This window comes from Lucilia cuprina, chromosome 3 (assembly GCF_022045245.1).
Source record: "Lucilia cuprina isolate Lc7/37 chromosome 3, ASM2204524v1, whole genome shotgun sequence".
Classification (NCBI taxonomy): domain Eukaryota; kingdom Metazoa; phylum Arthropoda; class Insecta; order Diptera; family Calliphoridae; genus Lucilia; species Lucilia cuprina.
In genome coordinates this window covers 55,792,185-55,808,179 of record NC_060951.1, presented here as the reverse complement: position 1 = coordinate 55,808,179, position 15,995 = coordinate 55,792,185, and the positions used below count along the sequence as shown (strand labels likewise).

The 15,995-nt window shown below is 27.4% G+C and overlaps 1 protein-coding gene across 1 annotated transcript; it reads left to right on the top strand.

Annotated features, from left to right (window-relative positions):
• The first annotated feature begins 5,093 nt into the window (after window positions 1-5,093).
• Window positions 5,094-14,392, top strand: LOC111678621 (17-beta-hydroxysteroid dehydrogenase 13). Its single transcript, XM_023440027.2, has 5 exons — window positions 5,094-5,546; window positions 12,164-12,454; window positions 12,525-12,702; window positions 13,753-13,935; window positions 14,009-14,392. Exons 1-5 carry the CDS (start codon window positions 5,527-5,529, stop codon window positions 14,267-14,269), a joined length of 933 nt encoding a protein of 310 aa, XP_023295795.1. The 5' UTR covers window positions 5,094-5,526; the 3' UTR covers window positions 14,270-14,392.
• The last annotated feature ends 1,603 nt before the right edge of the window (window positions 14,393-15,995 follow it).

Genomic DNA, 15,995 nt, shown 5'->3' with positions numbered 1-15,995 from the left:
GCGTCAATTATAGACCGATCTCCGTAAAATTTTGTAGAACGATCTTAGTTCCTACAGGTTTGTATCGAATTTCATCGATTTATTCGTTTTTTATTGCTTTACTCGTTTTTTTGATGGGGACATTATATGGGGGTAGGTCAATTAAGGCTCGATCCACATAAAATTAAGAGTTTTTGACTGGCAAGAAACTTAATTGAGTCGAATTTTATTACTATACTCGTATTTTTAAGCCAGTAATAGGCCTTAAAGTATTTTCTGATAGGGACCTTATGTTGGGGTTAGGGTCAATTAAGGCCTGTTCCACATAAAATTTGGTGGAAAGGTTTTGGTTCCTAAGATACATACTTATGTCAAATTTCTTCGCTATATTAGTATTTTTACGCCCATAATTAATGTTAAAGTCGTTTTCTGAAGGGGGCCTTATATGGGGGGAAGGGTCAATTGTGAATCGATCCACATAAAATTTGGTAAATTTTAACTTGTATAAATCTTACTTCTGTGTAATTTCATTGCTTTAATCCGATTTTTAAGCCAGTAATGAGCATACAAAAAAATTTATGGGGGGACTTCTTATGGGGGGTAGGGTCAACTATGGACCGATCCACATAAAATTTGGTAGAGAGATATTGCCTAGTATAAAACTTATTTCTGGGAAATTTGGTAAAGAAATTTTGACTAGTATAAAACTTACTTCTGTTAAATTTCATCGCTTTAGTCGTATTTTTAAGCAAGTAATAAGCGTTATAGTAATTTTATAGAAGGTCTTTATATGAGGGGTAGGGTCAATTATGGACCGATCCACATACAATTTCATAAAGATTTTTGGCTTATATCAAATTTCATCGCTATATTCGTTTGTTTAAGCCAGTAATGAGCGTTTAAGTCATTTTTGAAGGGGACCTTATATGGGGGGTAGGGTCAATTATGGACCGATCCACATAAAATTTCATAGATAGGTTTTGGATAGTAAGAAATTTACTTATGTGAAATTTTATCGCTATACTTGTATTTTTAAGCGAGTAATGAGCGTTAAAGTAATTTTTTGAAGGGAACGTTATATGGGGGTAGGGTCAATTATGGACCGATATACATAAAATTTGGTTGAGAGATATTGGCTTGCATAAAACTTATGTATGTCGAATTTCATCGCTATATTCCCATTTTTAAGCCAGTAATGAGCGTTAAAGTCATTTTCTAAAGGGGACCTTATATGGGGGTAGGGCCAATTATGGTCCTATGTCCGCCATAATGCAGAAATATTTTTCAGACGTCAAAAAACTGACTTATGCGAAATTTTATGGTATTTGCTTCATAAACAACGAATTTGTGAATATTTGAAGCTATTTATACAATATTCCGGGGGGTTCAGTTGTATGGGGGCTATGTGAAATCGTTGACCGATTTTGCCCATTTTCAATACCAAACATTTCTGATCAATAAAATATATTTTGGGAAAATTTCATCTCAATATCTCTTATTTTGTGGACGCTATCGTGCCAACAACAGACAGACGGACAGACGGACGGACATGGCTAGATCGTCTTAGAATCTTACGAGGTCCCAGAATATATATACTTTATGGGGTCTTAAACCAATATTTCGATGTGTTACACACGGAATGACAAAATCAATATACCCCCCATCTTTTTTGATGGTGGGTATAAAAACGCATGTTTTTTTATTTAACATGACATTCATAAAATAATCAACTACAAATAATAAAAGTAAAACATTTTTAGATAAGAAAGCTCTATATTATATTTATTTCGAATTCTAATAAAAAAAACTATATTATTCATACCACACATGAAATGCATTAGAATGATTATCAATTTCTAGTTTTTTTTCTATATTTTTAAATGAACTAATTATAGGTTAATGTTGTTTAAGAGTTTTTCTGTTTCTTATGTTTTTTGAAAATTTTTTTCTTTAAATTAAAATGGAATATATTATTTTAAACACTTTGACTGAAATTCTTTACAATTCTTTGTAGATAGACTATGACTAGACTATGACTAGACTATGACTAGACTATGACTAGACTATGACTAGACTATGACTAGACTATGACTAGACTATGACTAGACTATGACTAGACTATGACTAGACTATGACTAGACTATGACTAGACTATGACTAGACTATGACTAGACTATGACTAGACTATGACTAGACTATGACTAGACTATGACTAGACTATGACTAGACTATGACTAGACTATGAATAGACTATGAATAGACTATGAATAGACTATGAATAGACTATGAATAGACTATGACTAGACTATGACAAATATACCAAATTATTCCATCCCCAAAAAAACAAGCAAAAATGATATGAGAGCCAAATGGAAAGGAGGTAGCTAAATGGAGACAAAAAATATATTACCTAAGGTATAAGAAGGATCAAAATTGAGAAGTATTCATTGTAGCTCAAGAAAATTTTCGACCATCTATCGTACAAAAAAGCATTCAGGGGAAGAAAGCTTTGTTTATATATAGTTTTGTTAAACTTTGACTTCTAATACTTTGCTTAGAAGTTAGATGATTAAAAATTGCACTTAATTACAAGAACTATTTTATTATGGGATTGTAATTAAATTGTAATACGTTAATAAACTTATTTAATAATTAATCAATATAATCAACAATTAAATTTTAAATTTATTTATATTTTCCATTAGCTTATTAAGCGAAAGTGTGTTGGTTGATAGGTATTGGTAATGAAATCAGTATTTTCCAATTTTATATTTAAAACTTGTTTAATATTCTAATATCGAAAATTGGAAAATAGTAAAATTTATTAATCATTAATAATAACGAGTAAGTGATTCAATTAGTGATGTCGTTATTAAAACAGTATGAATTAATATTGGAACTAATTTTTAAATCATTGTTAAAGATTAGATGTTAGTAGATATGATAATTTTACAAAAAATTTTGTGTTAAATTCCCATTTTATAAAAAAATACTTATTTAATAGATTACATTTGATAGATAGATTACAATTTGCCATAAAAACCAGTATATGTTATTTCTCTCATTAAGTATTTAATTATCATTTGTATATTGCATTATTGTAGATTTTTTTCTGCTTATAAAAACAAACCAATTTTAATTAACAGTTCTCCAACTGGTGTTACCAACCAGTGTATAACTGACAAGCCAACAATTATAAATTATTAAATAAAAAAAAACAATAACAGCAAAAATTAATTTAAATCAAAGTTCATCTGTTTGTTCTAGTATTGTTGTTTTTTTTTTAAAGTAATGTAATAAAATTTTAAAAGCACCAATAACAACTAAAGTTCATGCACGTTGTCAAAAAAAAAAAAATACGTTTTTAAACTAAGTAATCATAGTGCAAGTATTATTAGTTTCTTTCTAACAAAAAATACACAATATTTTTTATAACTATTATTTTGCATGATTAGATATGTCACTTTGTCAAAGTTGAACAGTTGTTGTAGTAGTTATATCAGTATTTTTATATATTAAATAATACTGAGGAGCAGATACTTGAAAGATTGGATTAAATTTGGTTTTATAATTGGGAGAGTTTTATAAATTATTTAAGAATGGTTTCTAGAAGTTGTGGTAGCTATATTGGAAGTAGTTATGTCGTTATTACTTCCGAAATCCGTTCTAAAATATCTTTTAAGAAACCAGTTGCTTGTCATAACCAAAAACCCATATTTTGTTTCTATCTTAAAAACATATAGTTTTTAGTTAACCTCATCAATTCAAAGATCTTTCGAAAATAGTTTTAATGGAAGTTTGGGTATCCCACGTTGGTTTAATGGAAATCCTTCTCGAAATATGTATATATTCATATAGGAAGCTGGAAATATTTTACCACTTAAGTAAAATCTAAGTTTTTATTATTACACCATTAAAGTTGAAGAGTTAAAATGGTCTCCACCAGGGTATTAGCAGTTGAGGCAATGGGCTCTACTAATAAAACACGTTCCCACGACAATTGGATCTTCGCTCCGGAACGACCCGAGTCATACTCGGCCGAGCTGTTACAACAACAACAACTAATAAAACATAACCTCACTTTGATGTCTTACGAAAGCAACCTGTACCCACCTAAAAGTGGATATAGGACAAATATTTCAGAATCCTTTTCTGAATCGATTAAGCTATGTCAGTCCGTCCGTCCGTCCGTCTGGCTGGTTGTCTATGTAAACCTTGTGTTCAAGGTACAAGATAATTGGATACAATTTGGCACACACATTTTTTTGAACAAAGGGCGAAGCCTATTTGAAATTGTGACAATCGGTCCATTATTTCAACTAACCCCCCGACTAACCCCCCAAAAAAAGTCGGCAAAACTTAGTTTTATAGAACTTTAAATTACACTTCCGATTTTTGTAATGATCGGGCCTTATTTATCCTTAGCCCCCATATAAACTCCCTTTCAAAATTACTCGACTATTAGACTTTGTTACTAAGTTTCATTTTCAATACTCGATCAACAATGCTTTAATTCTTGAGATACATATAAGTCAGACTTTATTATACAAATTTTTAACAAAAATGTCTCGAAGAGAGGTTTTGAGCTTGGATTGGTGGCCCTTAGGTACCCTGGGTGAACGAACAACTATATTAGAAAATATTTAGATTTTTTATTTATTTAATAATAAAATGAGTTCAAATTTGCTTAATAAAAACTATTTTAAAACTCTGAATTTTTATCATTATTAATCAGAGATTGTGATCTTAAAAAAATCGCAAGAAATTTAACATGATTAAAAAAAATTGTTTGCAAAAAACAAATTGAAAGTATTTTTATGTATAAATTTATTTTAAACAATTTCTCACACATTGCGCAGCTATTGCTGGATTTAATACGTATTGTTTTATTATTTTATTATTATAATTTTTTTATTTCTATTGCCATTAACTCATCAAAATCTATAAAGAGACAATTTTAAAATATACATTCATTTATTCATCTCTTTAAAGCACAATGTAAGAAAAAAAAAAATATAAAAACAAATTTTGTTTAAACAATCAAGATGATCATGATCATCCTAAATGGGTGGAAAACATTAATACTCGGCACGATCACATAGACGCTTGGTATTTGTTACGCTGTGTTCTATATAGAAAATGAAATTCGTATCATATCGTAATAGTATCGCAAAAACAAAATAAATAAATAACAAAAAAATTAAAAAAAGCAAATTGTTATCAACATTTTCAAAACAACTACAAACATTAATATTAGCAGCAACAATGAAAAAACAAAAAAGCTCTCACAAACGCCGTGTACTGACTGACTGTCTAAGCGTCTTGCATACACACGCATTTATAGCAGCAGAAAATTTATTTTTTTTTTCAAAATTTTAGTTCTGAATAAAATAGTGTTTTAGAATTTCAGTTTATATTGGGAAACGGTAGTAAACGGTTCAATTTCTCTAACGTTTATATATTTAAAAATATTTGCGCAATTTTTTGCTGTTTCCTTTAAGTTAACAACAACAATAACAAAAAAATATATAAAAACAAACAATAAATATGGCTGAAACCGGCAACAGGTAATAAATTTTTAAACATAATTTCTCTACATATGGGAAATTACTCATATGTATTTGATTGATTTTTTCTTTTGGGCCTACGTGTTGTTGGTATTGACTAATGTTGTGATATTCCTATAATTTGTTGACCACTTTTTGCCATTTTCTCCTTCCCTTATCTAAAAATTGCTTTGGATTACACAATATATTTTTAGTTAAGGGTAGTAAGTAGTGATGTGTTCCAGTGTAAAATAAATCGTGTTAAATGCAAAAATTTATTTGCCATTTTTTGTGGCTCTAAATCTGCGTGTTTCAAAACTAATATTTAAATGAACTGTAAATTATACTGCTTTAAATTGTTTTTTTTTTTTTAACAATAAAATCTTAACATTTTTGTACCCTACATCACTTTTTGAGTTAGTGTTGATATTGTGACTGACCCCTCACTAATTATCTCAGAGTCCGACTGTGTGTTCATATAGACCTCTTGCACCTCTTGTATTTATTTTTTCATCACTATTCTGCAACACAATTAGAATCGAAAATTTGCCTTTAGCAACTTACAAAAACGTAAAGCTTTATTATAAGCGTAATTTCTTCTTATTATTATACCCTACACCACTATAGTGGGGAGGGTATTATACGTTTGTGCTGGTGTTTGTAACATACAAAAATATTGGTCCAATACCAATACCTTAAAGTATACCGATCGATTCAGAATCATTTTTTGAGTCGATTGAGACATGTCATGTTTTTTGGCACAGGGACTAAGCCTATTGAAAGTGGTTGAAATCGGTCCATTATTTTACCTAACCCCCATACAATCGTATCTCCCGATTTGAACTTTTTATGCCGTAATTATGTCAAATATTCTATTATCTCTCTTGGCACAAATAAGTTTTATATAAGTATAAATGACACTGCAGATGTTCGTAAGGATCGGCCCTTATTTGACCCTAGCCCCCATACAAACCACCCTTAAAAAAATGTCTTAAACGTCTAAAATCAAGGATCGGGCCATATCTCATTTAGAAATTTTATATATATATATATATATATATATATATATATATATATATATATATATATAATATATATATATATATATTATATATATATATATATATATATATATATATATATATATATATATATATATATATATATATATATATATATATAATATATATTATATATATATATATATATATAAAGTTTTCGACTTTGAGTTCATTTTTCGACATTTTGCATTTTATGCAAAGTCGATTTTTTCGACTTTTTCCATTTAGTTAAAAGTCGACTTTTAGTACTTTATAAATAGTTGACATTTTTCGACTTTTTTTGACTTTTCGTTTTTTCCGACTTTTTTACTATTTTCGACTATTTTATACTTTTTTGAGTTTTTCCAACTATTTTAAAGTTTTTGATTTTTTTTCATTTTTTTTAATTTACGACTATTTTTTACTTTTTTGAGTTTTCGACTTTTTACGACTTTCTTCGACTTTTTTTCGACTATTTTCGACTTTTATTTACAAAGTCGACTTTTCGACATTTTCTGCAAAAAGTCGATTGTTCGATTATTCGAAAGTCGATTTATAGGACCCTAAATCGAAAAACCCAATTTATAAGTATTTACGTTTATTAATATTTTACAATATCATTATTTTCGTATAAAGTATGGTATAAAAGATATCATAACAGTATTATTAACTCTAAAAAATTCAAAGATCGCACCCTCTAATGTATGATATCATAAGATCGCTATGATCAACTAAAATTTCTTATTTATTTTCTATTTAAATTGAGTCATGAAATGTAATATTGCTTAAATATATTGAATTTGCAATCACTTTTAACATTGCAGCGTAATCATATTTCAACATTGATTAACCCTTGAGAATCCAAGGCAAAAATATTTAACGATTTCAAATGAAAAACAAAAAATTTTCTAATTTTTCTTAAAACAATTACAGCCAATTTTTTTAAATTTGTATTTACTTTTTCCTTTCCCTTTAACCCTCAAACGCATTTAGGTGGATTATTTCGTTTCTAAATACTCCTTAAAAGGTCTTAAGAATAATTATAAATATTTTCTTAACACTTTAACAATCTTCCCTAGTTTTATGAAATAGCAATAAAAAAAAGCTTTCTTATCTACTATAAACGAGATTTTGAGTACATTTTATAAAGACCACAAACGGTGTTCTCTTATCTGTTATCAAAATTTATTTAAGTGAATTATTTTATTAATACTTGAACATAATATACAAAGTTCGATTTGTAAAGCTAAAAAAAGCAAAAATGGGAAGATTAAGAAAATGTTGTTAAGGTCTAAGAAGTGAAAATGATGATTAAGCATAATTATATTGGTAAATAAATTATGTTCCATATAATGAAACTTATTAAAAAAATAAATTGTTAAAATCTTTTAATTAAGCCAAGTAAAAGTATTTAGTGAGTCGTTTAAGGAATGAAAAAAAAATAAGTCAAACCATAGTTTAAACTAAAAAGGGCTTGTTTTTCTGATATAGATTATCTTTATTCTTTGGTTAAACCTGGTTTAATATATGTTTTGTGTGTTTTGAGTAATCAGTAAAGTTACTTAGTTAACTTAGTTTAACTGAGTGCTATTGGCCAATTAATCCTATGTTTTAAGAGAGACTATACAATCAACAAAAACAATAAAATTGAATTCTGGCGAAGAAAAACTTAATATTTTAAGTAAATAGTAATTTTCTTATTTCTTTTATCAATATTATTTTTGTTTTAAAGTTTATTTATATTTTTTCTACAATTTTAGATTTTACAATAATGAGATTTGCAAAAAAAAGCTTTTTATGTTTTGACTTAAAAGTTGACAGTACTATGAAATTTAACTTATCTTAGATCCAAAACTGAAAAACACAACCATCAGTTAAAGTCCGACTTAATTTGTTCTGAGTTTAAACTAACAGCAAGTTAAGTTTAATTTAACTGAGTAGTAAGAAACCCGCCCTAATTTTCATTTCGAATTTAATTTGTCTCCAAATGTCTACTTTGGAATTGGACATAAAGCTTTCACACTACGTTTCAAAATAACAACCTGCAAAAACGTTGAAGAGAAATGGAACACTTTCTTAATTTTATTTTTGATTCTGTTAACGGAGTTGTAATCTAAATATAGATTAGTTAGATAGTTAGGTTGTACGTATATACATCAAATCCAAAGAAATACACCTAGGCCTCTATCGGACCTGTTGTGTTCTCGTTAACTAGTGTCGCAAGTGGGAATCGAATCCACCACTTCCGTTCTACCTGACTAGAACACTAACCACTTACCTACCGGAGGCTATATTGTGCGGATTGGAGTGTCATAGAAACTAGACCAAATATGAAACTAGACCCTTGATGTTAGCAATAAATACATTCTCACCTATTCTGTATTTCAATTCGAATCGAAATTTTCCCCGTTTGGCAACTTTGGTATTCTGCATATCGAGTCCGTCACTACAATAAAAATTTATATAGTAAATAGTTTTCCTTACGATTCCGATTTTTAAAATTTTAAATTTTTTAAATACCCCAGATATTTTAGAAATCAAAAATTATTTGCAGGTGTTCTAGAACTACATAGTTTTTTAAAAACAAGTTCTAAAATTGGGAAAATAAAAAATAATTTAAAAACAAGAAATATTTTTTTAAAATTTTATTAAAATGGATAGATGATGATCATCTCACAAACAAACGTTTAATGTGTACTAAATTTAGAAGAGAGGTAAAACGTAATTCATACTCTTTCTTTTTCTCTGTAAAAAGTTCGTAGGGCACACAAAAACACTTTGTTATATCGAAAATTGTTAATTTTTTGTTTAAAATTTTAATTTTCTTTAGAGTAAATATCGAAAACTTTTTTCTACTCTATGTAGAATGAATAGATCCGATTTGAAATTTTCAAAAATTGTATAAAATGTGTAAGCCTATTGTGTATTGTATTATTTACATACATACATATGTATGTATGTAAATTATATGTTTTGTAAAAAAAACCATTTATTTTTGTTGAATGAAATGAAGTTTGTTATGACACATAAATTTATAATTTTGATATTTTATCTCAAAAAAAAATCTAAAGTCAAAGTTCATTGCTTTTGTAGTAGATATGTATTTACTTTTTATGACAATTATAATTTTAAAACCATTTACTATTAATGTTAGAGATCATTGTTAAATAAGTCAACTTTTGTCATGCAAGATTGTTTTTAATAATGAATACTTTTGTTTAAATATATGAATAATAAATCACACACCATGTAGTGTAATATTACAGTTTATACTATAAATATAAAAATGAATTGCATATTTTTTGTTTAATTATTTATTGATATTATTAAAAGCCATTAGAAGTAGTTTTTTAGTATCAATTAATAATAAAAACTGTTAAACAATTATAATTATATAATGTAATAAAACATAAACTCTTATACACACTTATATAGCGTTTACACGATACAATTATTCGTCATGCACTCTCTTACAATTAAAGTTCAGCTGCGAATTACACATACGAATTACGAATCAATGAGAATTTTTATGGGGTATTTATCATAATCAGCTGTTTATTTTCAATTGTTGGAAAATAGAAAATATGTCACTTAGGGCAGGTTTTTCAGATAAAGATAATCTACATTCTTTATTTGAACCTAGTTTAATATATGTTTTGTGTTTTTTAGTAAACAGTAACGTTACGTATTATCTTAGTTTAACTGAGTGTTATTCATTGTTTATATTTTTGTTTATGTTCATTATACCCTACACCACTATAGTGGGGAGGGTATTATACGTTTGTGCTGATGTTTGTAACATACAAAATATTGGTCCAATACCCACCTTAAAGTATACCGATTCAGAATCATTTTTTGAGTCGATAAAGACATGTCAATTTTTCAAGATAATTTGATGAAATTTGGACCAAGCATGTTTTTGGACACAGGGACGAAGCCTATTGAAAATGTTTGAAATCGGTCCATTATTTCACCTAGCCCCCATACAACCGTACCTCCTGATTTGAACTTTTTATGCCATAATTACATCAAATATTCTTCTATCTCTCTAAAAATTGGCACAAATAAGTTTTATATAAGTATAAATGACAATGCAGATTTTCGTAAGGATCGGCCCTTATTCGACCCTAGCCCCCATACAAACCCGCCTTCAAAAAATGTCTTAAACGTCTAAAATTGACTTGTAACCATTTGTATCGGAATGAAACTCAACAAAACTAACTGTTATTTATAATATATCCTTTTCCCAAATTTACCGAGGATCGGCCCATATTTGTCCGATATAAAGCCTCATTTAGAAAATTTAGTTTTTTTTATCAATAAATTGCTTAAATATTTTGGAATTATGGTAATATTCAACATAAAAGATTCTTTATAAAATATAAAAAATTTATAAAAAGTTAAAATTTTTAAAAATATACTCATGGTGTAGGGTATTATATGGTCGGCCATGTCCGACTATACTTTTCTACTTGTTGTTTATGTTTTTGAGTGAAAAGTTGGCAATACTAACAAAGTTAACTGAACTTAGATCCAAAACTGAAAAACACAAGTCCGTCTAAAATTGTTCAGAGTTTAATCTAACTGCTAGTTAAGCCTAGTTTAACTGAGATAATAAATAACTTTAATGATTATAGCAGAATGAAATATTAACCGTTGTATTGTAACACCACCGCCAAACTGTATTACCACCCTCAAACAAATATCAGATGTATTACAAACATATTACTGTTTATATCCTTGTTCTTGTTATACCCATTTACCTTCGTGAGAACAGAACAGCATGCAAACATACAAAAAAATACACAGCTGAATAAAACCAAATACATCTCCACACGCACATGTACATGTTTATCCAATTCACAGTGTTGTTGTTGCTTTTTTAACAAAGCATGAAAAAATGTGGCTTTTTTGATGAAATTTTCAGAGGTTGTCTCGGATTTTTGCTCATATCTCCGTTATTTATAGACCGATTTTGCTGATTTCTGGGGACCTCTAAAAACTGATTTCAACAGACAGACGGACGGACAGACAGATGGACATGGCTTAATCGACTCCGCTATCTATAAGGATCCAGAATATATATACTTTATAGGGTCGGAAATTTATATTATAGAAATTACAAACGGAATGACAAACTTACGAAGGTGAAGGGTATAAATAGCAAAAGGCGGTTAACTGTCAAAACAAATCACGAATGTGCCGAATTAAGTAATTCAACTAACTCTTCGTGTGAACTTGGTATTAGATGTTTGATATCAAATTTAAACGATTTAAAATCAAAGCAATTCTCAAATGGAAACAATAGAAACAGTGATTTTTGTAATATTTATGAATATTTTTTTTTTTATAAAATTACTAAAAAGCCCTTAAAATAACATTTGCTAAGTCATTATTGTCAAGGTTAGCATGCTGGAAAATATCTCAAATATTTCCTTAGAAAATATTAAAACAAAGAACATTGATCATAATATCAATTTCAAACATCTACTGCACGCTCTATTGATGCGTTTTAAATCAATCATATTCTATTACAAATATTTAAAAATTTTATTCAAGTTTGTATACGAATCTTTTTTTCTCTACTTTTATTTCCAGTGTGGACTACATGGCCATTATACATATGGTTATTGAATTAATTATGGTGCACGTTAAATTCTATTATTATATTGTGGAATCAGTGATTAAAACATTTTTACACAAAGAACAAGTTAATGTTAGCGGTGAATTTGTTTTCATTACCGGCACTGGACATGGCATTGGCAAGGAATTAGCTTTACAATACTCTTCTTTGGGTGCTAAAGTTATTTGTGTGGATATAAATGAAAAGAATAACACACAAACTGTTAAGGAAATTAAACAGAATGGTGGTAGTGCCTTTGCCTATACGTAAGTTTTGGAATTGGTTTTCATTTTAGAAATTTATCCTAACAATTGTTTGTCTGTTTGTTTAATTTAGCTGTAATGTTACTAGTCGCGAAGATATTTTCGCTTTGGCCGATAAGGTTAAGAAGGAACATGGTTTTATTAGTGTTATTGTAAATAATGCTGGTATTATGCCATGTCATCCATTGTTGGAACATACTGAACAGGAAATTAGACTGATGTATGATGTCAATGTTTTGGCTCATTTTTGGGTGAGTTTTTGATTTGTCTTGTTTTTATTTACATATTTATTATAACCTTTATACCAGTGGAAAGGCATTTTTATTTCTTATAAAGTAGAAATGTTCCTAATCCTTTTATGTATCATAGTCGATTAATCTATGTCCGTGTGCCCGTTGAAAACAATTTTATGAAGACTTCTTATATCTTCGCGATTTTAATATTTAATAATATTATCAAACATGCTTTCGAGAAGTTTCCTATTTAAAATCAGTAAATCCGGTCCACAAATAACGGAAATATTGTATAAAAATAATTATCTATCTATCTATCTATCTATCTATCTATCTATGTATCTATGTATCTATCTATCTATGTATCTATCTATGTATCTATCTATCTATCGATCTATCTATCTATCTATCTATCTATCTATCTATCTATCTATCTATCTATCTATATATATATATATATCTATCTATCTATCTATCTATCTATCTATCTATCTATCTATCTATCTATCTATCTATCTATCTATCTATCTATCTATCTATCTATCTATCTATCTATCTATCTATCTATCTATCTATCTATCCATCTATCTATCTATCTATCTATCTATCTATCTATCTATATATCTATCTATCTATCTATCTATCTATCTATCTATCTATCTATCTATCTATCTATCTATCTATCTATCTATCTATCTATCTATCTATCTATCTATCTATCTATCTATCTATCGATCTATCTATCTATCTATCTATCTATCTATCTATCTATCTATCTATCTATCTATCTATCTATCTATCTATCTATCTATCTATCTATCTATCGATCTATCTATCTATCTATCTATCTATCTATCTATCTATCTATCTATCTATCTATCTATCTATCTATCTATCTATCTATCTATCTATCTATCTATCTATCTATCGATCTATCTATCTATCTATCTATCTATCTATCTATCTATCTATCTATCTATCTATCTATCTATCTATCTAGCTATCTATCTATTTACTTTTTCTTAAATAAACTTATTAATGTAATTTTAAAAATTTTCTTACTTACAGATTCTTCAAGCTTTCTTGCCGGATATGATTGAACGCAATCAAGGTCACATTGTTGCTCTCTCCTCCTGTGCCGGTTTATTCGGTTTGCCCAATTTGGTGCCTTATTGCGGTACTAAATTTGCTGTACGCGGTTTCATGCAAGCCATGCAAGAAGAATTATACAAACAAAATCCTCAAACACAGGTAAGTTCACACATTTTATAATGTTTCTTTCTATCTGTTATAATTTTCTTCCCTCTTTTTTTTTTATTTCAAGATTAAATTCACCAGCATTTATCCCTACATGGTGGATACTGGTTTGTGCAAAAATCCAAAATTCCGTTTTCCCTGGATGAAATTGGTAGATCCTAAAGAGGCAGCTGCCTCCATTATTGAAGCACAACGCAGCAATTTGGAAGAGGCTAGTATACCACGTTACTACAACAGTCTTGAAAAGATTGGTCGTTTTTTGCCCAGTAAAGCTATGCGTGTTATTAATGATTATCTTGATGCTTATGTAGAATCTGATAAGATTTAAGTTATAATAAAAATAATGAAAACTAGTTTATACCAAAAAAAAAAAAGAAAACTACAAAACACAAAGTTAAACAATGTTAAGATACTTAAAAATAAAAATAATTTTATAAAGTTTTATATTTAAAGAAAAGAAACGTTTTTTGTTTTTATAGGAAGGTGTACATAAATAGTGTTTTATTTTTTATAATATTTATTTACAAAAGTTTTTGTTTTATTGGTTTACTTTTCAATATACAGGATTTTCAATACAAGATTTACATTGTGACTTTTAGTAACATTTTCTTGTTTTTTTTTTTTTTTTTTTTGGGATAAAATAATATAAATATACAAATACAGCTAACCATTGAACATTTAAAATTATACGTATGTATTGTTTACTATAAAAATTACCATAACAGATTTTTTTTACAATATGTTTGCATTTCAACTTTCACAACATAATTAAAATCCTTGTTAAATATTTTACTTTTTTGGGTTGTAGTAATAGGTGTGTGTAAAAAGGAGTTTTTGTAATCGGTGTATTTGTATGTTGTTGTTTCTCTTTGCATTTAATTTCATTGATAACACTTGACACAAATATTTTTATTTGTGTTTGGATTCAAGTAAAATGTAAATACATATTTTAAAATTGCTTAATTTCTTAAATAAAAATTGTTCTCTAAATATTTTTGTTTAAATTACTTTAATATTATATTTTTAGGTTTTTTTTATTTGAAATAATTTATATTTTATTTAAATTTCTTTTTGTTTAAATTAAAATTGTGTATAATTTTTGTAACTAGTATAACAAATTCTTTGGAATGTTTAGTTTTTTTTTTACTGTTTTTGTTAGATTTTTTTTACTTAATTTCCTAAAATTGTGTTTTAATACTGTAATTTTTTTATTGATTTCGTTTTCAATGTTGTCAAATAAATAAACATACATATAAAGCTAATTGTATTTTAAGACCAATAGTTATCAAACCTAAATTTTTGAAGTTGCCTACATAATATTATTAACAAGTTTTTGTTTTTTTATAAAAAAGAAAATAATAATAATGGACCTTCAATGCGTTAAAAACATTGAAATTTAAAAAAAAAAAACTTAGAGCTGATTTTTAAAATTAACACTTAAAATCTAATGAGTTTTTAATTTTCATTTTTAAATAGAAATTTTTAAGTTCAAAAGATATTTTGTTCAATTTTTTTAAATTTTATCAAAAATTTGCATATTTTGTACCAGTTTCATAATTCCATAACAATGCATTATTTTGTTGGAAATTCAAATATTCTAAATTAATTTAGAATATTTGAATATATAAAAATAACCTCTAAATCATGATTTTGAAAATTTTCGAAAATTCGAAGTTATGATCGAAATTAAATAAAAACTGCTAAAATAGTCTTCAAATAATTATAAAAATATAATTTTAGTTTTATTTGAGATCAATTTTTACATATTTTTTCAATTTCTAGAAAAATTTTATAATATTTCTGGAATTTATAAAGATTTGCATTGCTTTTCAATAATGAAATTAAGCATTTTTGTTCGAAAATTCTACGTTAAGTTTAAACATTCTGTAAATTATAAGAATTTAGAAACTGAATTTAATTTCAGGTTAATTTGTTGCATTTTTTTTAATTTCGAACTTACAAACTGAAAGTTTACATGAATTCTATGGAATTTTTAATGTACTAGTTTTATAATTTGAGGATTTAATGTTCGAAAATTCGAAGTTATTTTGGAA